The sequence below is a fragment of the Pocillopora verrucosa genome, chromosome 5, assembly GCF_036669915.1.
Source record: "Pocillopora verrucosa isolate sample1 chromosome 5, ASM3666991v2, whole genome shotgun sequence".
NCBI lineage: Eukaryota > Metazoa > Cnidaria > Anthozoa > Scleractinia > Pocilloporidae > Pocillopora > Pocillopora verrucosa.
In genome coordinates this window covers 27,407,402-27,428,291 of record NC_089316.1, presented here as the reverse complement: position 1 = coordinate 27,428,291, position 20,890 = coordinate 27,407,402, and the positions used below count along the sequence as shown (strand labels likewise).

General features: G+C 38.3%; 3 protein-coding genes across 3 annotated transcripts; 1 reads left to right on the top strand and 2 right to left on the bottom strand.

The window, feature by feature from the left end:
- Positions 1-1,152: 1,152 nt before the first annotated feature.
- On the bottom strand, positions 1,153-13,107 carry LOC131777457 (uncharacterized). Its single transcript, XM_059093759.2, has 21 exons — positions 12,841-13,107; positions 11,957-12,124; positions 10,733-11,047; positions 10,193-10,374; positions 9,682-9,810; positions 9,164-9,391; positions 8,916-8,985; positions 8,723-8,805; positions 7,957-8,077; positions 7,180-7,390; positions 6,662-6,755; positions 5,902-5,975; positions 5,226-5,418; positions 4,631-4,707; positions 4,488-4,532; positions 3,955-4,054; positions 3,532-3,647; positions 3,274-3,366; positions 2,965-2,998; positions 2,111-2,181; positions 1,153-1,607 (listed from the first exon to the last, which is right to left on the bottom strand). The coding sequence occupies exons 1-21, from the start codon at positions 12,965-12,967 to the stop codon at positions 1,364-1,366; spliced, it is 2,775 nt and encodes a 924-aa protein (XP_058949742.2). The 5' UTR covers positions 12,968-13,107; the 3' UTR covers positions 1,153-1,363.
- A 113-nt stretch (positions 13,108-13,220) lies between these two features.
- On the bottom strand, positions 13,221-20,830 carry LOC131777459 (tubulin epsilon chain). Its single transcript, XM_059093761.2, has 10 exons — positions 20,791-20,830; positions 20,696-20,715; positions 20,168-20,221; positions 20,023-20,075; positions 19,856-19,922; positions 19,340-19,455; positions 18,618-18,739; positions 17,689-17,815; positions 17,235-17,295; positions 13,221-16,308 (listed from the first exon to the last, which is right to left on the bottom strand). The coding sequence occupies exons 1-10, from the start codon at positions 20,813-20,815 to the stop codon at positions 15,493-15,495; spliced, it is 1,461 nt and encodes a 486-aa protein (XP_058949744.1). The 5' UTR covers positions 20,816-20,830; the 3' UTR covers positions 13,221-15,492.
- On the top strand, positions 13,234-15,091 carry LOC131777458 (large ribosomal subunit protein P1-like). Its single transcript, XM_059093760.2, has 3 exons — positions 13,234-13,376; positions 14,340-14,604; positions 15,019-15,091. Exons 1-3 carry the CDS (start codon positions 13,305-13,307, stop codon positions 15,030-15,032), a joined length of 351 nt encoding a protein of 116 aa, XP_058949743.1. The 5' UTR covers positions 13,234-13,304; the 3' UTR covers positions 15,033-15,091.
- Positions 20,831-20,890: the final 60 nt, after the last annotated feature.

The window sequence follows — 20,890 nt, the reverse complement described above, 5'->3', positions numbered from 1 at the left end:
AAACGAGTGCATTTTCCTGTAATACGAGTAAAAAGTTGTAACACGAGTGCAAATGACAAATAGCTAGCGCAAGCTGTCAAAATTTCGTCTGTCTTGACTTTCTGTGGTGCTTTTTTCAAGTAAATTATAAAGAAGTTATAACATGACTTCTCATGAAATTTAATTTAAATAAGTATTTGTAAATTTTTCAATGATTACAAACTGCTCTCGTCCTACAGGCGGATGCGATTTGTCGTCTTCGAAAAATTTAATAGTGCATATTTACACCAAATTGCACTCGAAATCATTTTCTTACCTGTTAAAAATTTGAGTATGTAATCGCATGGGCCCGAGGGTAGTTAAAGATTAATTTAATGCACATTTCCAAAGTTTAACCAAAATGCCACTAGTCTTCGAAAATCAAAAATCGGACACAAGTATCCAAAATCCTAAATTAGAAATAAAAAATCGGCCACAAGCGACCAAAATCAAAGATTGGCCACCAGTGTCCAAAATGCAAAAGGTTCAATCAGCATCAAGTCATCATACCTTTCTTGATTACAAAAAGTGCCCTCGTGATAAGAAATAACGCCCTCCGTCTCAGACAATCGGCATTCAGTAATTTTGCCCCGCATGTGATAAATATAAAAATCGCATCTCAGAAAGTCAAGACGGACGAAATGTAGGTAATTTGCACTTGTGTTAAATGAATATCAGAAGCGCGTAATTTTTACAAACACTACCGAACCCAAATGAAAGACAATAGCACAGTAGAACCACCTTCATGGCAATGTAAGTGTGACATGATTTTGTCGCGCGTCTATACTCTGGTTTTTTTTTTTTTAGGGGGAGGGGGAAGAGGAAAGAGGAAGGGTAGGAGGTACATGAAGATGGGGAGGGGGGAGAGGAGAAGGGGGAAGGCAAGGGTAATAAGAGGGTAGGGGGGGTTTCTAGAAACGTTGGATCAATGTCAGTATCTGAGCAACTGCCCACCTACCCTTCCCCTAACTCAACAACAGTCAATCGACAACAAGTTAAGGTTAATGTTGAGTTAGGGGAGGAGTAGGTGAGCAGTTGCCCAGATACTGATATCGATCCGAAACGTTTAAGGCAATAAATTGTTCTTTGTCAATAAAACGGATAATTTAATTCAAATAATAAATAAATAAACAAATAAACGCTTTTAGGAAAACACAAAGGGTACGATGTAACAGTTGGCTTGCAGCAATAAGAGATTGGTCCTAAAATATCAATTCTTGCAAAATCATGAAACCTGAGCAGTTGTTCAAATAATAAAACGGATCTAAACAAAGTAATCGTTGTGTAACTTTAGTGTGCGTTCATTCTTTGACCCAAAAAAGTAAATTTTTCCTGGTTTTTCTTGTCAAGCTATCACACAGTTTGAAGCCTGTAATTCTTCCTGTGTTAACTCTTTGGGTGCGTCTGAAGAATTCTCTACAGATCCTCGAATCCTGGAAGTGCTTTTGCATCCGTTTAGGGAAACCGTTCCTCCTTTGTGTAGCGATGTCAGTTCTGTGTCTTGATGGTGCGAGTTGAGTGGTGTATCATCAGTGACACCTGACTTTTCACTGAGTTTCTTCTTCATTTCATCCAATTCCATACGCAGACTACCAAGAAATAAAGACAAAAAGAAAATATTCTGTTAAAAGATGGTTTAAAACGCGTGAATTAAAATCCATCGTTGAAATCATTCAAAACCTATCCATATTTCATTTTGCAATAAGATAGGTTATCTACAGAGTGGATCAATATCAGTATCTGGGCAACTGCCCACCTACCCCTCCCCTAACCCAACATTAACCTTAACTCGTTGTCTGGGTTAGGGGAGGGGAAGGTGGGCAGTTGCCCAGATACTGATATTGATCCAACAGAGTTTCAGAGAATTTCGCTCCCATTCGCTCGCATACTATTTGGCGATGGAAACGTCAGTTTTAGAAACTTTGATCGATGACCAATTTAAATTATCAACTCAGTTGATAAAACCAAATGATCCGAATAAAGGAAAATAAATCAACGACATCGCAATTTCAGCCGAATATTCAATCGGTTTCTTTCTATGCTGCTCAATATGACGCAAAGAAAAGACACACAAAATCAAAATCGGACTTACCTCTGCATTTCACTGTTATACAGATCCTCCTGTTCCTTGATAGTTCTCTCCCTGACCTCTTGTGTTGTGTACTGTAAAAGCATAAGCTACTTAGTTCCGCAAACAAATCAGTGCAGAAGATGATATTTATTTAAATTGTTGTTTTTCCAGCTAGTCAGTTATCTCATAGCAAGTTTCGATTGACCTTGGACAGCATTGGTTTTGCCGTGCTATGTTCTGCGATCAGAGTAAAAAGCATGCTCCACTTTCTAAGGTGCAAAACTTAATCAATCTCGGCTTGTTCACCCCCTTTTTCCCACGCTTTTGATAGTTTTAAAGTTCTTACTTAGAGTTTAATTGGCTCTTTGGGATAATCGCTCTTCTTCTCAATTTCCACTGTGATTATTTTAGTTTTAATTTAACACTACCGGATCATCAAACTTCGCTAAAAACCCAAAATAAAGGGAAAAAATTAACAACTTCAGTTAAACCATAAACTGACAAATGACTTAACTAGCTCCAGACGTGGGAAAATCACCCGTGACCAAGTCGTAATGATATGCGCTGTTACATCTGATTGGTAGAGATAACTAAAGATATTCAACCAATCATAGAATGAGGAAAATACCCGACTGCTGATACCATGGAAACATTTCCACGTTCAATATATCACAAACCTAGTCGCCTAGTTTTGAATCAGATTCCGCTACTGCAAGTTCAAAGCGTCCGCATGTCACTCTCCAATCAGCGCAGATCGACACAAAGTCTTCCCAATATTCAAGCGAAAAGAACAACGGATTAAGAGGAAACGGCGCTACTTTCTATGAAGTAGTAACGCATTTTACAATAGTTACTTATAGCATTCTTGACAGTACCTCTTCGTTCCTATTCTTCTGACGGAAGAAACACCTGCAAAAAATATGAATCGTAGTTGTCAATGCGACATAAAACATTGGCGAAAATCTTGCGCCGGTTGCGTGCAGCCAGTCTGAAGCGCGAGAAATGTTTTCTTAGTGTCAAGCGTAGGAAAACATAAACTCAAAAGAGAAGCGCGGGAAAACATGCAATTAGCGAAGAGTTCGGCGCGCAAAGACTTGCATCAGGTACGAAGCGCGGGAAATATCGCCTGATCAAGGTCAAAAGGGCAAAATATGAGAATATTTTGAGACCGAGCAGACTCTTACTTTCCGTTGGGAGTCGTATAGGTCAAACCGGGGCAATTGACAATCTTGATCTCCACCACAAAACGATCTTCAACTTGCATCCTTGAACTGAGCCTGGCACAAAAACAAAAGAAGAAAACGATAAACTACTTTGATATATGAGCTGCTGGCCTTAAAATTCACAGTTTGTGCACTCGCACACATTGCAGACTTGCGTTGGGAGAAATATACCCCAGATAGCCTAATCTGCAACTCAATTCACAATTCCTTCCATCTTACTTTTCACTGCCTCGCTGTCTCACTACGGGTACAAAGTCCACTTGATAGCTGTGATGTTTGACTGACGGGTGAAAGCGATCCATAATATCATCGACACCAAGACGCAACTGATCACGCTGCGAAACAATAAAAAAATGGTTAAGGGCACTCATTTTGTTCTGCGCATGCTTGCCTTGTAACCGCTGGGCTCACCCAACCTTGGAACGGGAGCTCGTAAACAGGAAAGTGGAAGGTTTTACAAACAAGATGTAAACTTAACCTTTTATCTCGCACAAAACCATTTCTGGGTTCATTGAGGGAAACCATTCTATCTTCAAACCATTGAAGGTAAGACTTTCACAATTTTACAACAGACAAGCTTGAAGAGGTTAAATGTTTTTTTTTTTGTGAACTTTGTGAAGCAAAGAAAACTCTCAAGCATACCTGTTTTTTATTAATTTTCAAACCAGCCACAATCCCATCTTTGTGAATTCCAAGGTAAACTGTTCCACACTTGCCACTGTTCAAAAACGCACATAGGGATCTATAGAAGAAAAAATAAGACTAAGTTTTCATCCCTAACATCAGAGGCATATTCTCCATACTGTTTCCTGGACATTTTCTGTGATATTAACAAGGAGAATTTGTTTAACAATCAAAAGCTTTTTTAGTTGGTGATCATTTCCTTTATTCTCGTAGCCTTCATGATTGATTCAGTGGTGATATTGTAAGGAGAAATTTGATGCTAATCACTCTTGGGAGTAAGAGGGTTAATGCAAACCTTCAATACGCCATGGCTTACATTTTTCCACCAAAGTCCTTAGGTATGTAACACAACACTGCTATCACGCGATGTCACGCGATGTGGTCGTAACGCACTCATACGCACCCAGTCAAGGTCACATGTCACGTCAATAAAATGCCACATAGCTACCAATCATTAAATTAACTGTATTCATGGCCTCTTTAGGGCTTACCTTGTAACTGGCTTTATGGAGACATTATTTACGTTGGTCTGAGGCCTGGCAATTGAAACAAGTGAAAAAAAAAAAAACAATTAGTGTGGTACGGAAAACAACGTTGCAGAAAAAAAAAAAGGGCCAATGAAATCATTAATTACCTGATATCATGCAGGTCATCTTCACTAAACGATACATGATAGCCTTGAATGTAATACTTTTCTTTATCGACATCTGTCTACAAGAACAATTTGCAGTCATTGTTAGTGCATTACTAATAGTTTTCCGTAAAAGTAATATTGGGACTCAGGCCAAGTGCCAACGCTTAGCTCATCTAGGTTCTCTCAGCAAGAAATAGCATTCATTCTAGCATTCAATTGACCCTTTAAACTCTAAGAGTGACTAGCATCAAATTTCTCCCAACAATTTCACCCCTGAATAACACGTTAAGGTCATGAGAATAAAGGAAATGATCACCAACGAAAGAAACTTTTGATTGGTACTCAAATTCTCCTTGTCAGCACCTTGGTAAATGTATAAAGAGCAGTATGGAGAATATGCATGCTGATTTTAGGATGTACAGGGTTAAGCAACTGAGACTTGCCTGCAGTCATGCGCGCTAATTATTAGACCAGCGCGTTTGCAAAAAGTACCTTCCATCTGGAGCTCCGCTTTTTAGGCTTAGCTAAATCCATCTTTCACTTAACTTAATCAAACAAGATTTTTATCCATAAACCGCATAGTGAAGCTACCTACATTATCGCTGGAGGATGTAACTTGCTGGCTGGTCACTAGTTTTTCTCCGTCCGTGTCGCCATCTGTATCTTCAAAGCTGTTACTGTTGTCATAATCTGAGACTCCTTTTGATTCTCCGCTTGAACTGCGTCTAATGTTGTCTGGAGAAAGCGCCACTGGGGTAGGTTTAGATTCCACTTCGCCGCGACGCAACCTGTAAAATTTACAGTATTTCATTACTTGTGGAAAATAGATTAATAACCGTGCAATATTGCAGGTAAATGAAGATTTCTCGCTCAAGAGTGCTCCTTTATTGAGCGTCATAACACCAAGGTTAAACTAACCACAAAAGCCAATCAGAACGAGCAAAATATCATAGGGAGCCAATAAGAACGCAAAGCAAAACTGGTAAAAAGTTTACGGCGCGGGAAAACGCCGGTGACCAAGTCGCAATTTGTTTGAGTCTTGAATCTGATTGGTCAAGAGGATAAGCACGAGTTTTCTGAACCAATCGCAAAGCGAAGAAAAGCAAGACCAAAGCAATCCTTGATTACTTTTGACGGAAAATTGCTTTTACATGAACCCAGTTACTTGTTTGAGGAAGCACATGATACACTACTTGAATTTCTACTTTCATATAAAAAATGATCAACTTTACATAAAGTTACAGCTTTTCTGAAGCACGATAGTAAGCTACCTCCGTCGCCTTCGTCGAGGTCGTCTATGACGCGATCCTCCATCATCTGATACAGCCAAAGAAAACTTTTTTCTCTGTCGACAAATTTAAAATAAATTCCTTCGGTGACGATAAAAATAGCAACAACATTAGTATTATTTAATGAGGAGGATAGAGTTGCAACACGCACACAACCATTCGTAAACAGTGCAGTTTTAACTAACTAAAGTTACAACCTTATCACTTTAAGCCATAAATTTCGAGGTCACTCAAGCCGAGTGACCCACAAGGCGCCTCGGTCTTCGACAGGAAAAAACAAGGACTTTTGTATTGTTTCTCAGTGGGGTGTTGGTCTATGTTACCCCCTCCCCTCCCTCCCTCAACATTTTGTTGTGCTTTACTGAGAGCGTGCTGGTACCCATTTCCTCTCCAAGATTGAGAGAGGCATTGTCAGAGTAAAGTGTGTTGGCCAAGAACTCAACCTAGAGACCAGGCCAGGTGTCGTACCCAGTCCTCTCGACCATGAGTCTCACACGCTGACCGTGAGACCACAAAGTCCCTTAGACGTAAACTCTAAGACTCCATGGGCCTGTTATTTATTTATTAATTTTTAGACTATCTAAATTTGGCTGAATCTTTTATCTGACCATTTATTTTTGTGAGCAGTTTCAGAGAGCCGACGGCTAAAAGAGGAAAGCCATTTATTTATTAAATCAACTCTGTGAAGGAGAAAACCTGAAGCTTACTTCCTGCGTAAAACGCATATATACTTTTAAATTACCGTATTGACACCGTTGATATCGTCAACTATACTGCGGGGATCAAGGTCTCGAAACGTTTTCGTAACCTTCAAATCACAGTCCTCAAGACTTGTTCTGCGGAAAAAGAAAAGGATCTTTGCTCCAGCAAGATATGGGGGAAACATTTGATGCGTTGTGTGCAGTTCAGGTTACTTCTGTTTGCTCATTGCTTTTCTACAATGGCAACAATTCACAGCCACCCTTCATTTTCCCGTGAAGCTCGTCTATCCGACTAAATGTGCACTAACAAATGACTTGATAATTTTTAACGTAATTTTCGGTCGAGGGTCGAAAGTAATCCCAAATTTCTTTGCTTTTGCGTTACTTCGCTCTGTGATTGGTCAAAAAAGCTCTCTGCATGCTTTTAACCAATCAAACGGTCTACGAAAAACCAATCGTGACTTGGAGGCCAGAATTGATCCCCTTACGCATGCGCGACGTTCACTCGCTGTGATGGAAGGCTCATATTCCGGCTCATAACAGACTGTAAATTACTCACATATATTTGCCTACTAAGTTCCTGAGAGCATGAAGGCATTTGGTCTTTATTGCTTCACTTTCTGAGGCACGATAAATGCGACTCAGTACAATCAAGCCATCACTATCGGCCAGGCGACAGCGGTTCACATAAGAATCTCGAACCAGGTTTTGAATGGCTCCGACAGCCAGCAGGAGAATCTCTTCATCTTGTAAAAACCTCTGGCAAACATCTACAGAAAAACAGCACAAAAACCAAACAAAAAAAACGTAATAACTTGTAATCAATGTCAATCATGCAGTTTGCTTGCCCAGGTTAGGGAAGTCCTGGTAAGGACCGTTATTGTTGGAAGGGACCTCTGATCCAGCAACCCAAGTAATCATAGGCAGAAGTCATCATCAGAGGGGTAAGTATGTCTGCACTCAAGCCAAGTAGCCTCTCCAGGTGGGACTCATCCCTGCTTCCATGGCATGAAGGGACTAGGAGTACTGCTCCTCCCCCCCAGATAGGATGCCAGTCCAATGCTACGGCCCCCCCCCCCCCCCCCCCCAGCATTTCATCAGGCTTCCCTGACAATTCACCAATACCCACTAATACTCCTGGGTGGAGAGAGGCATGGGGACAGTAAAGTGTTTTGCCCAGGAACACTACTCAATGACTTAGTCAAGTCTCAGACCCAGACCTTTTGGCCCTGACTCCTGACTGCTATCTCATGAGCCACCTTGTCACCCCCATCAACAGAGCAGTCACCTGATTATGAGTTTCCAACTATCAAAATAGAGCAAAACAGTAAGTTACCAAGGAGAGCTTGAATGCCTCCCAGAAATCCAATTCTGACCTGCACCTTACTGTTGATGGCAAGATTCAGGAGGGCCCCTACAGCCTGGATACAAACATCTCTGTTTGGGACAGTACACAGCTGAAAATGAGCAGCAATGTTGGTTTAATTAGGGGTAAGCCAACTAAAACCTTACAGGTGATTTAAATAAATCGGAAAAACAAGATTAGATATGCAAAGTGTTTTTTTGGCTCAGAAGACGAGAAAATTCTCCTGCTGTTATGCAGATTTCTCTGGCCAGATCTAATTTTACTTCAGACATGAAGAACATTTGCTTGTTACTTTACATGTCTTGATGACAAGCCTTGACACTCAAATAATGATAAGTTGTGCAGTCAAACCTATTTTTGCTTGGAGACAACTCATCAAAGAGGTATATTAACAAAGCTTTAATGTACATGTAGCCTTGAACTAAATGCTGGAAAAGTCCTAAAGCTATATTTAAAACTTGAACTTAGTTCAGAATTAAATTCTTCTTTCCAAACATAAACTACTGAAAAAACTGTCCTCCAATTCAAGGAGTTGACTGGGCACAACCTTTATTTGACCAGACCTTGTGCATTGACCATCAGTCATTTCGAGCCCTGAGCCTGAGCATGCAATTCTCATAAATTCATGGAAGAAAGGGGTAACAACTTATTAATGTGGATTTCTACTCAGGAATGTTTATGGCTCAATTCTCACAGACAGACAAAATAATGCTCTTTTCACTAAAACAAGACCCACCTTGATAAGGTATTCTAGTCCTTCTTGAGCAGCGATATAAAGACGATTTGAGTTATCATCTTCAGTTAAATTTCTAAGGGTGCCTGAAATATGTTAGGAATGAGTATTTAATATTAATGACTGGAACATTATATACACATACAAAGATGAATCTGATTTTATCATAATGCTGTGTAAAGTGTCATGTATTTACCAGCAGCATGTTCCAATACTTCAGCACTTTTTGGTGGTGGTTGAATTCCAGACAAGCAGCATAAGGTTGCCTAGAATCAGAAAATTAAATTTTGCTCGTAATACAAAAAAGATAACCCTTTACACCCTAAGATCAGTATGCATATTCTCCATACATTTCCTAGAGTGTTGACAAGAAGAATTTGTTTAACAATCAAGAGCTTCTCAAGGTTCTTTTTCTTGAGGTTCTTTTTTTAACTGAGTTAGTACCTGGGGAGGAATCTGAAGTAGTTCTTCTGGTAAAACATACAAGCAGTTAGCAGAAACAGTCCCAGCGAAACCATTGTCGATGGCAAAGACTTGCACAGTGGCACTGCTATCAGTGCTATCATCTGCTAATAGGACTTGAGCTCTGTAGGAGTTCCAGTGACCTGCGACAATTTCAGTGACACAGACATATGTTCCAGGTTCTGGAATGGCATCTAGAGGAATTTGTTCCTAAATGACAAAAGAGTGCAAGATATAGGTCAGTTTTCCTTTCTAAACTCTTGCACTCCCAAGATCTTATTAGTAATTCTCCTTACCTTCTGTCAAACATTTCTTATGTGGTTAGTCTGGAGAATTTGGTATTGGATCAAGTAATAATCTCCCTATTCAAATTTCTCTTTAATCTTATCACTTGTCTGCTTGATATTGTATAAATGTTATCAAGAGTAATTCCTTCGCACTCACTCATCAGTTCAGTGGTTGACTGATTACAAGAACCTCTGGTCACTGTTTAGAATTACCTGTGCTAACAGCTTTCTATTAACTGCTTCCATCTTTTCAATCACTGGTTTACCTCCAACATGGGCCCAAAAGTGACATGCATCAATCACCTGGGTAACATAAATATCTGCCCATCTCCCATCTGCATCCTAAAAAATGACAAAAATTGCTTGATCTGTGTTATGTTCTGACTTTCAAGATAAAAAAGAAAAAAAATACTAGAGCCTGGTTTTAAATCAATTGAAAGAATTCTTTAGAAGAATATACATGTAATGGATGAGAGAAACGATGTCACAACCGGGGGGGGGGGGGGAAGGGGGGAGTAACATTTCACGTTCAGATAAGAGAAGAGAGAAGTCCTGAGAAGGACCATTGTCAATAGTAGTAACTGATCAACCACAACCTTAGCAGAAATAGTCCCTCAACTCTGATGATGACTTCCCTTACCTGTACAATCAGACCACCAGATCAAAAGAAAAGATAGATTAAACATAGACTTCATAATGATCTAAATCATGTACAAACTTGTACCTTAGCATTGACATATTTTCCTTTATCCTCTGAACTTTTAGTTTCGTCTAGTGACATTCTTGGCCACATTAACTGGCTCTTTATCAACTCGTCAGTAATTCTTATATCCTGATAGTCCATTGTGGTATCATATAAATCAATGCTGTATATCCTATTGACTTGTATCCCACCACTCACTAGACCTGCAAATCATAGTTTTACACTTAACCTGTTAACACCCAAGATCTGATCGTTAATTCTACCTCTGCCTGCCAGCCATTTCCTTTTAAAAATCGTTTCCAAGAACTTGGTGTTAGATCAAGATAACAACTTCTACCTGATAAGTTTGTGTATTCTCATTACCTGTTTGCTGGATGATGGATGAATATTATTGGGAGAATTTACATGTTCATAACTTCAGCAAGTTTAAGGGTTGAATAAAATACACAGTACTTTGACCTGCAGTTACCATAGAAGGAGGTTCATCCCACAGATTCAACCTGTGTTACAAGGATATGTTTGAACAGCCTGGTTTGACTGAAACACAACTTATTTCCTCACCAGTTTTGATTAACTTTACAGCCTTTTCTCTGATATTGTCCTTGTTCAGTTCTTTCAATTGGCCAACTAGTTTCTTTCTGTACGTTAAGTCATGAAGTAGTTGCACCGCATCACTGCAAGACCGATAAGGGGGCTGACAACAGTTGCCATGGAAACCCTCAGGGTTGAATATATCACACATTCTGACAAGAAGTTTGATTGCACCAGCACTGACTACATCTGTTTGACATGTTTTACTCTGAAAGGTGACAAGACGAAGCACTGCAACAGCCTGCTCATGAGCAAGAAATCTCCAGCATGCATCTTCTGCAGTGTCTGGTAAAATATAAATTAACCCTGATTAGAGAATCACGCTTATGAGGCAAAATTTATTTGAGATTGATTAAGTCCCTTTTAACTCCCAAGATCTGATTGTTAATTCTCCCCTCATGCTGCTGCTACACATTTCCTAGTAAATTGGTTACAGGAATTTTGTGTACAGCTAAGCTAATATCTTGTACCTGATAAGTTTGAGTGTTCTCACTGCCTGTTTACTGAATAATGTTTGGATACTGTAAGGGAAGTTACCTGCTAATCACTTTTGGCTATTAGATATGCAGACCTGTATGGGATACTCCATTTCAGGTTACCAACTAGAACCTACATCTTTAAATCTAACCTTTTCACACCTAGATCTCATTACTAATTCTCCTTACTGTCTGCTGTACAATTCTTATGATATTAGTTTAGAGAATAAGGCATTGGATCAACTTATAATTCCCTTACAGATACTTTTCTATATTCTTATCACTTTTCTGCTTGATATTGTATTGGTATTGTAAGGAGAAATTCTGTCTTGGTCACTTATGGGAGTTAAAGGGTTTGGTTCAGGATACCAACTTTTGTGCCACTGTACCTCTTCCAAACTCTTCATGTGCAGTTAAGTCAATATACATGAATCTGAAGTTTTGAAACCAGGGAAATATTTCAGCTCTAAAAGTCACGTCATTTGATTTTTTTGAAAGTCTTGTCTACCAAAGAGCATGTTCCCAATGAGTGGACTCACCCTACCCCCTCAAGGTACCATAGAAATTCCTCACTAGCTTTGCATGACACTAAGCAATAACTTTTCAAACCTCCACCCTCTCCTCCCTCCTTGACTTAGAATTCTCAATGATCTTCCAGTAATAGTTAGTAAGACAAAAATGCAAAAGAATCTGTGTAATTAGTTAAACGTCACAGCACCTGTATCTTCAGGTGACAGTTCAGGATCACAAAGCTTCAGCAGTGGAGGAATTCCTCCACGTCCCACAATCTTAGCCTTCACTTTTGGGTTTCCATAAGCAAGAACTCTGAGGGCAGCTGCACAGTATGCACCAAGGCTCCAAGGAATGGTTCTTTTGTCACACAAACCTACAACGCAAGATCTGACTGTTAATTCTGCTCTTTACCTGCTACACATTTCCTTGCGAATGAGTTATGAGGATGTGCAGTTAGATCAAGATAACAACTTCAAACTGGTAAGTTTGAGTATTCGCATAACGTATTTATTAGATGATATATAGATATTGTAAGGAGAAGTTGCATGTTAATGACCTCTTACAACTGTGATTATCGGCAGGATTTCATGTCCTCATATGCCCTCTGGGAGGTGATGCCTGCAACGTCACAATCCGAAGCTATGCAGTCGAAAACCTTACATTTTGCTAACTTGCTAGCCAACAAGCACAACAAAAGCATGCAACTACTCAGGGAGCTATTGAATAAAATTCAGACCTTCGGAAAACCTTTGACCTTCATAGGACAACCGCAGCCACCAAATAACAGCTAATTTCAAAGATCCTAGCATTCATTCCAAGAAGACGTATTTATACACGTAAAACCGAGTTTGTATCTAGTTCATTTCCAAGTATAACCCTTGCTTATCAAGCAGTAAACTACGCGGAGGTTACGCTTTGCACAAAGTTCTGTGTTTATTGATCTTTTGTCTTCCAGAACAATTATCAAGTTGTTTGAACACGCGCATGCATATACAAAAAAATATAAACAAAACTCTAGTTGCGCATTTAAAAGCTGGTAGCCATATTTTAAAAAACCATTACTAACCCTAAGTAAAAGATCCTCCTTACCAATAATAAGCTCTACAGATCCTTCATCGACGAATTCTTGCTTTCTCTCGGGATTTTCCAAAGATTCTTTGATGATATCTTTCAAAGCTTCGATCGTGTCGCCGTAATTCCGCTTGGAAGGCGCCATGGTAGAATATCTCAGATGCTTAGCTAACTTTTCGTGTAACCAAAAAGAGGTAAGGTATGATCCAAAAAAATTCAGGCAAACAATCTTACAATTTCACTACAGTACTATAACCGAGTTGCTATTTTGCGCAAAAGTGCGCGCGAGATGAACCATGTGTAGTCACAAGTCCCACAATACTTTGCGCGCGGTAGCAAATTTTCTTTCTCTCGTACTCGTCACAAAAGTTGTAGAGTTCTCGCCTCGAGCTAAGGCCTTGAATCCGCATCCATCGCTTTATCAAGGCAACCTACATCCGTATTTTTTGACAAAAAAGTAACGTAAGAAAATAAACTAAACGATGGCATCAACATCAGAACTTGCTTGCGTGTACAGTGCTCTCATTCTCCACGATGATGGAATCGCCATCACGGTACGTAATAATCAAAATGGCGGAATTGTCATAGGATAAGTATTGTTAATTTTAAGTGGCTGTGATGAACATACACCTCTGACATATGATCGTAAAAGGGTGATTCCAATTTTTTTAATTCTGAGCCGCTTGTTTGTGAGTATATTAGAAAATTAGTTTCGAATCCAGATGTAAGAATGCTGTGACATGTTTCCAGTTTCCACGTGAATGCTGGTTTTTGATCGATTTATGCATCAATTCAAACCAAGTCTTTACGATTAATCAGTTCAGACATAATTCGGTACAAGGTTGTTCTTGGTTTCATATTTAAAGCATAAACATGGTAAGCACAATAATTTATTCTACAAAACTACTTTGACTGCAACGTGTGACCAAGACAGAATTTCTCCTTTATGTCCATATAATATAGAGCAGAAAAGTGTCTGGAATAATGAAAAATATCTACTAGGGGGATTATTCAGGTATACTGAATATAGGGGGTAAATTTCGTAAGAAACTGTGATACTGCGTCAGTGGGAGAGTATATCGCTCTGACGAAGGGCTATTGCTTGAAATGTCAGCCTTTTAACCCTTAATGGTGGCCAAGTTACGTCTTCAACTCAGCTGTTAATGCTAAATTACCTGCTATTCAGGTATACTAGTTGATTCAATACTAAATTCTCAATACTAAGATCATGAGAATTGTAAGGAGAATTAATTATGAGATTTTTGGAGTGAAAGGGTTATATTAGCAGATATAACTTGTGAGGAGAAAAATGATGAGGAAGCACTGGCATTATTATTTTGCATGGTAAAGTTTAAATTTACAACTGGAGTTGCTATAGAAAGTTAATCTTGAAGCCCTGGCTGCAGTTTAAACCTAGAAATCAGTACAATATTGCTTGACAGATAAAAATTATGCTATCTTAGGATATGAAATGTATTCTTGCTTTAATATACTATATTCTTATTGTTACTCAACAGGCAGAGAAGATCGAAAAGTTAATTAAGGCTGCCAAAGTTGATGTAGAACCCTTCTGGCCAGGACTGTTTGCCAAAGCCTTGGAGGGACACAGTCTAGAAAGCCTTATCCAGAGTGCTGGTGCACCTGGTGCAGGAGGGGCTGCTGCCCCTGCTGCAGGAGGTGGTGGTGCTCCTGCTGCTGGTGGTGGAGATGAGGCTAAGGAAGAAGAAAAGAAGGAAGAGAAGAAAGATGAATCTGAGGAATCAGATGATGACATGGGATTTGGTGAGTTTAAACTCTCAGATTTAGGGAGCCTTTTTTGAATAAATAATCAATGCTGGTAATATTACATCGGGTTATAATTGGTTAGAAGATTGTAGTAGAGTCTATAGGGTTCCTGCAGTTCAATAATATCCTCTTTCAGGTCTCTGACAGTCATGGAATTTGTTTTGTTCATGGAAAATTATGAAAAATTATGGAAAATTAAAATGATTGAAAATGAAAGTTCAAGAAGTTAGTTGTAAAATACTTCAATATTTGATAATACAGTAGCTTTGTGGTGTAGAATTTATTATTTTTTTAAATTTGTGGTGAAAAAACTACTGTATCATGTTGGTACATGAGCAATTTTCCCCTTTGAAGTTTTCCTCCTAATTTGTTGGTATCAGATGAACTAACCTGCTCTTCTTTCTCTTCCAGGATTGTTTGACTGAGCAGATACTGTCACAGCAGCAAGAGTTACGTTTAAATAAAAAGATACAACAGAAACAAATTGTGGTCTTATTACTGAGTTTGTGTATTGATATCAATGTTTTGTTCATTTAAAAAAAATGGACTTGGGTTGTTTAAAATCTGATAGATTTGCCCCTGATATTGTTGCTTTTGGTGCAGTTGTGTTTTCTCAGAGTTTTACTCTTCTTCCATTCCCTTGCATCTACTAAAACCAAGAATTCTCATTAGTGTAATACATTCTGCCATTTCTAACACTAATAAGATCTGTATCAAACGTGTCTCAAATGCCTGTCCAAGAACTACAAACATTACTGCTCTATCTACAGGCTGGAAATTCATATGTAGAAAAACCAGTTATTTTTGGTGGAATGCCTTCCAGTATATCAATCTTCTGGGATGAAATTCTCCAAGAATCTTCTCAAAATTCAACCAAACTCTCCTTCAGGCAATAGTTAAGCGTTGGATATCATCAACAACTCTTCCCATCTGTGCTTCAAGGGTCTCATACTCACTTATCAGAGAGTTGAGTGAGTCTAAACTAGTATCAAATTGTGACACTTCCATGCCATCAACATGAGTGTAATGATGGACGTGAGCTTTACGTTTGTAGAGCTTCATGAAGCGATCCTTGAGGTCCTGAAAAGTGTGCCTGATGCATGTATTGTTAGATAGAGCTAACAGTGAGTATGGATGACCTACAGGGGGAACAGAGCACAGTCCAGTCTTCCATCCTTCCTGATTCCAGTGAATAAAATTTAATGAAGGTTTGAGTCTTTCAATGTTCCTTCTAATATCAGAAATTTCAACATTTCCCCTGAGCATCAAAGCACATGCCAAGTACAAGCTGTGTTTAGGATCAGCTTTGATGAGTTGGTGATCTTTTGAGAAAGCATCCGTAAACATTTGATCAAGTCGTCGAGGTGGAAGATTTACATCAGTGAGGCTGTACAGTGGTGTCTGGCTGGAGACCAGGTAATGGATCTTGGGAAATGGCACTAAATTCATGGTGATTTCATTCAAATCAACATTTAGGGAGCCTTCAAATCTAGCAGAGCTTGTCATGTTCAGTATAAGGTTTGCAGCAATGTTGTTCATGTTGTCAAATGGCTTCTCTGGTCTTTGGTCAACACCACCTTCACCTGATGTGACAGCACTGCTGGCTTTAACACGTGATTGGCTGCTTGAAGAGAACACCTTCTTACCAGTCTTGGATGGTGGAAGGGCACTTGTAACTTTATTGCAAATGTCCACCAAAGCCTTTTCAAAGAAAATAATCATAAACTAAATTAATCACCCAATGTTTTCTCTTTCACTGTGAAGCATATGCTGAGAGGAGAGAAAGTGAGAAAATGATATGGTCATTGTACAACTAGAGGCTGGAAAAATTTGGACATGAAAGGTGTTGTACTTGGGTCTAGTCAGTGGATTTTTTGTTCTTCCGCCTTCAGTTTTAACTGTTTACACCCTAACATCAGTATACAAGTTCTCCATACTGTACTATGTTCAATTCTTGTAGTACTTACAAGGAGAATTTGGCTGATGATCAAGAGGTCCTTGAGTTTGTGATCATCTCCTCAATTCTCATGAGCTTAATGTTTGATTCAAGGGTGATATTGTAAGGAGAAATTAGACGCTAGCCACTCTTGAGGGTTGAAGGGGTTTTACTCACACTCCAAAGACAAAGGAGAGATGTCGATCATTGTCTTAAATTAAGAAACATGATAACACGTCCATAGTAATTGTTTCACCCCTGTTTCACTAACCAATTCTTGGCCGACCATCAGCCAACTGTTGGCTGACTGTTGGCCGACTGTTGGCCATCTGTCAGCTAACTGCCGGCCAACCATCAGTTGACAGTCAACCAGCAGTTGGCCAACAGTATCTTTTGGGAACTGTTCTTCACTTTCACCCAGTGATAGAGGATCAGAGCAGAGAATCTGAAGATCTGGGTTTCAATACCTCATGGGAGACTCACAGTTTTTTTCTGTCTAATGCTTGTGAAGAATCAAATTGTATCTTTTTTTTAGTTAATACTTCTTTACAGAGTTTCTTTATCTATCCCACACAAAAATTTATGTTTATCTGGGAAATTACAGCGGCAACAAAAGCTCAATTCAGAAAAAAAAAATTATATCTCGTATAAACTAAGTAAATGTAAAAAACTAGTTTATTATTATGCCTACCTGGTTTTCTATTGGAAGAACACAGTCTGCAAACTCAGTTAGCTGATGCATGGCAAGGATGCTGAAAAGGGAAAAAGAAAATGACAAAATGATCAGCTGGTGAGAGTAAAACATTTTAATCCCAAGATCTCTTTAGCAATGCTCCTAACTATCTGCCATGCAATTCTCAAGATGTTAGTTGGGAGAATTTGGTTAACTTATTATCACCTAACTGATATTTTTCTATGTTCTCAAATTTCCTTGTCTGCTTGATTATGTATTTTTATTGTAGGGAAAAATTCCATCTTGTTCACTCATAAGAGTCAAAGGGTTGATAAAATCCTGATTATTTACTGGCTAAAAAACCATGACCTCTTTATCATTTGAGAAAGATGCTGATGTGAAGATACACTACAACTGGTCGGTAAATAATATTGCATACACTGGAATTGACAAGAAGTGTAGTGTAGTTTACCTGTTATATGGTGATGTGATAACATCATCATCAGCTGATGGGAACACAGCTGTAGTGAAGCGATACACATCTGGATATTCATCGGCGAGGAGGTTTAACACTGATGTACCCAATCCTGAACCAGTACCTTGACATTAGGATAAAATCGTTAGCAACAAAAACACCATTAGTTTATATAAATATGATAATACTTCTTGCAAAAAGCATCATTCTCAGACATGACTGGAAATTTAGTGTATCTTGTTTTTACCACTCACTCTCTTTATGACCTCATCCTTTGCAGCCTACCAAAGGCATGTGAAAGCAGATACCTTTTTTTTTTTTTTTTCCCTTTTCAAAAGCATGTTAGAGGAAAGGCCCCTTCATGGTGTTTATATTCCTAGGGAATAACTTAATTAGCCCCAGGCCTCCATGCTGCACTTAGCCAGCTGTCACTTTGTTTGTTCTGTTCAATTGTTCCAATTTCTTTACCCTCCCGACCCTAGGACTTTCCTTAAGCCCTCAGGAGCTCCATGTTCCCTCAAAAAACAATGTCCAAACTGATTTACTGTCTCGTTTGTTTGCTGTTTTATGTGAAAGAGGTGTGGTGGCAGACAGCAAAAAGCTGAACATATCTTCTGCTTTTGCAGGTAAGTTTTACCCCTTTTCTATTTACCTTTGATACAAAAAATATTTACAAAAATAAGATAAGACAGTCCAGTACAAATGCAAAGGCTAAACTTTTAACCTTTTTATTTCCTAGAGTTACCAAGACATAAATTCTTCTCAAAATATCCATATATTAGGTGATGAGAGGAAAGAAAATTTCAGTTTCAGGATGCTGTTTGGCTCTCACCAAATTTGCAGAACTTAAATTATAGGAAATGTTTACCAGACAGTGGAGAGAATTGATACTCAGACCTAAGGAGAGAAAGGATAAAAAAGGCTACCTCCACCCATGGAATGGATAAGGAAAAAACACTGTAGGCAGTCACAGAGTTCAGCTGCATGTCTGATCACTTCGCTGATCTGTTCTCTGTATTGTTGTCCGTACATCATAAATCCTGTGGCCCTGTGTTAAAAAATTTAAAAAAAAAAAATTGGTCTCTAATTATTCCCCAAGGCACTATTCTTTTTTTGCTTACCCTTAAGAGTGACTAGCATCTAATTTCTCCTTACAGCATCAAACCTAAATCACACATTAAGGTTATGAGTGGCTTAGAATAAAAGAAATGATCACATACAAAAGCTCTAGATTGTTAAACAAATTCTCCTTGTCAGCACCTTAGAAAATGTATAGAGAACTGTATGGAGAATATGCATACTGATGTTAGGGTGTAAAGGGTTAAGGGTCAAGCTTTTCTTGTGTCACACTTAATTTGTATCACAGTCCTTCTGCTTAAAATGTGCCTCCCAAGTTATGTGAAAAAAATATCTTATTAGGCCTTAAAACGCCTGTAAGTGATTAACATGGAACTCCTCCCTTTAATATCAAAACATTACCCAGCAAACAGGTGACGAGAATATTCAAACTTATCAGGTAGAAAATGTCATCTTGATCTCACACTAAATCCTCCAAATGAAATTACAAGGAAATGTCCTGTGGCTAGAGGGGAGAATTAACAATTAGATCTTAGGGTTAAAGGGTTAAAATTAAGAAGATTATACACACCAGTTATTTCCTGATCCAGACACATCAGTTATTGACTGTTGACAGTCAAATACATCACGCAATGGACCTTTGAGAATCTCATTCACAACACCTTCCTCCATATCGATAACAACTGCCTAATTAATGCCAAAAAAACATGGAAGTTATTTCACAAATTCTTAGCCAAGTACTCTGAGAAGGCCTGAAAGATAAATTCTGGGAAGGAGCTTGACAAAATGAAATTACAGATTTATACAACAATACACCTTGGAAGTTCAAAATTATGACTATAATGACACAAAGGCATGAAGAAGTCAAGTACCATTGACCCTTTCACTCTCAAGATCTTTTTAGTAATTCTCCTTACTGTCTCTCATACAATTCTTATGATACTGGTACAGATAATTTGGTATTGGATCAGTTAGCCTCTGGTTAAACAACACTACTGAAATTTGAAACCAACAGGGAAGATCTTTACTATAATATTCAATAGAAGTGTATCAGGTGATGTACTCTGGCTTATCATAATCTACATACCCTTGCTTTTAATGATTTTATCTTCTGCTTTGCATTGCCCAATGGAATATCAACGGGATTTTTGTATCTAAAAAATGCAAAAAATACTAGCTAAAACAATTACAGTAACTCTTTGAATTCATGTTTTTTCCTTTGCGACATAAAAAAACACATTTTGCTTGGCATACCTTGTATCAACATTACGAAAGAAACTGTTGAGGGATTCGTCAAATAATCCATTCTAGAACAGAAACAAAAACAGCCAGTATTTAAATGATAATTAGCATTGAACTGTTAATATGGTTTTTGACTTCTGTAAAAATTGCAGTGTACCTTATTTGTGCTGGCGTGTTCTCTCAAAGCCAAATCCCAGAATCGGCAACCAATCTAATTAGAGAGGGGGTTAAATAAGGATAATGACATAGATATTCATTGAATTTCACTTGTTCCAATTAATAAGGACAAAAAATGAAACCAAAAAAAAAAACAGAAACAATAAAAACACAAAAACAAACAAATTCAAGTTTCAAGTTCATTACCTCTAGCTAATCAAGGCAAGGGGCATAAAATATTCTTAAAGGATTACAATTACAAGGTCGAAGCCTTAAAAGAGCAGATAAAATGTATACCAAATACATCAGCAAATTTGAAATGGATAAAAAATTAGAAATTGCAGTCTGCAACGTACAAAAAATGGAGAAAATACAAAAAAAGCACGTCCAATGGTTAATAACACAGCCATTTTTAAAAATCTATTTAAAAAATTTTTCAGACAATGGGATCATACCAGAAGAAGAATTCTCACACGATTCTAATAATTAAATACAGTAAACAAAAAAAATTCAACTTTGACGAACTCACTTGGTTTCCACATTGTCCCACTGAAAAAAAAACGGAAAATAATAAAAATTTAAACACAAAATTAAAAAAAATTTTAAGTGTTAATAAGTTATTACCTTGAACCACGATCGACTGAGTCATTTTAAGACTTTCAAATTTGTTGTCACCAACGCAAAATTGCGCTTCTGCTGGGCGCCATTTTGAAGTTTCGCGCAA

Bases quoted from the DNA above. Each gene is read 5' to 3' on its own strand.
- LOC131777458 (XM_059093760.2), top strand. From the start codon at position 13,305: ATGGCATCAACATCAGAACTTGCTTGCGTGTACAGTGCTCTCATTCTC. The intron at 13,377-14,339 runs GTACGTAATAAT...GTTACTCAACAG, and splicing joins ATGATGGAATCGCCATCACG to GCAGAGAAGATCGAAAAGTT.
- LOC131777457 (XM_059093759.2), bottom strand. From the start codon at position 12,967: ATGGCGCCTTCCAAGCGGAATTACGGCGACACGATCGAAGCTTTGAAA. The intron at 6,756-7,179 runs GTGAGTAATTTA...CTTTTTCCGCAG, and splicing joins AACTTAGTAGGCAAATATAT to AACAAGTCTTGAGGACTGTG. The intron at 1,608-2,110 runs GTAAGTCCGATT...ATTTCTTGGTAG, and splicing joins TATAACAGTGAAATGCAGAG to TCTGCGTATGGAATTGGATG.
- LOC131777459 (XM_059093761.2), bottom strand. From the start codon at position 20,815: ATGACTCAGTCGATCGTGGTTCAAG. The intron at 19,923-20,022 runs GTATGCCAAGCA...TGCATTTTTTAG, and splicing joins TTTCGTAATGTTGATACAAG to ATACAAAAATCCCGTTGATA. The intron at 17,296-17,688 runs GTAAACTACACT...TTCCCTTTTCAG, and splicing joins ATCACATCACCATATAACAG to CATCCTTGCCATGCATCAGC.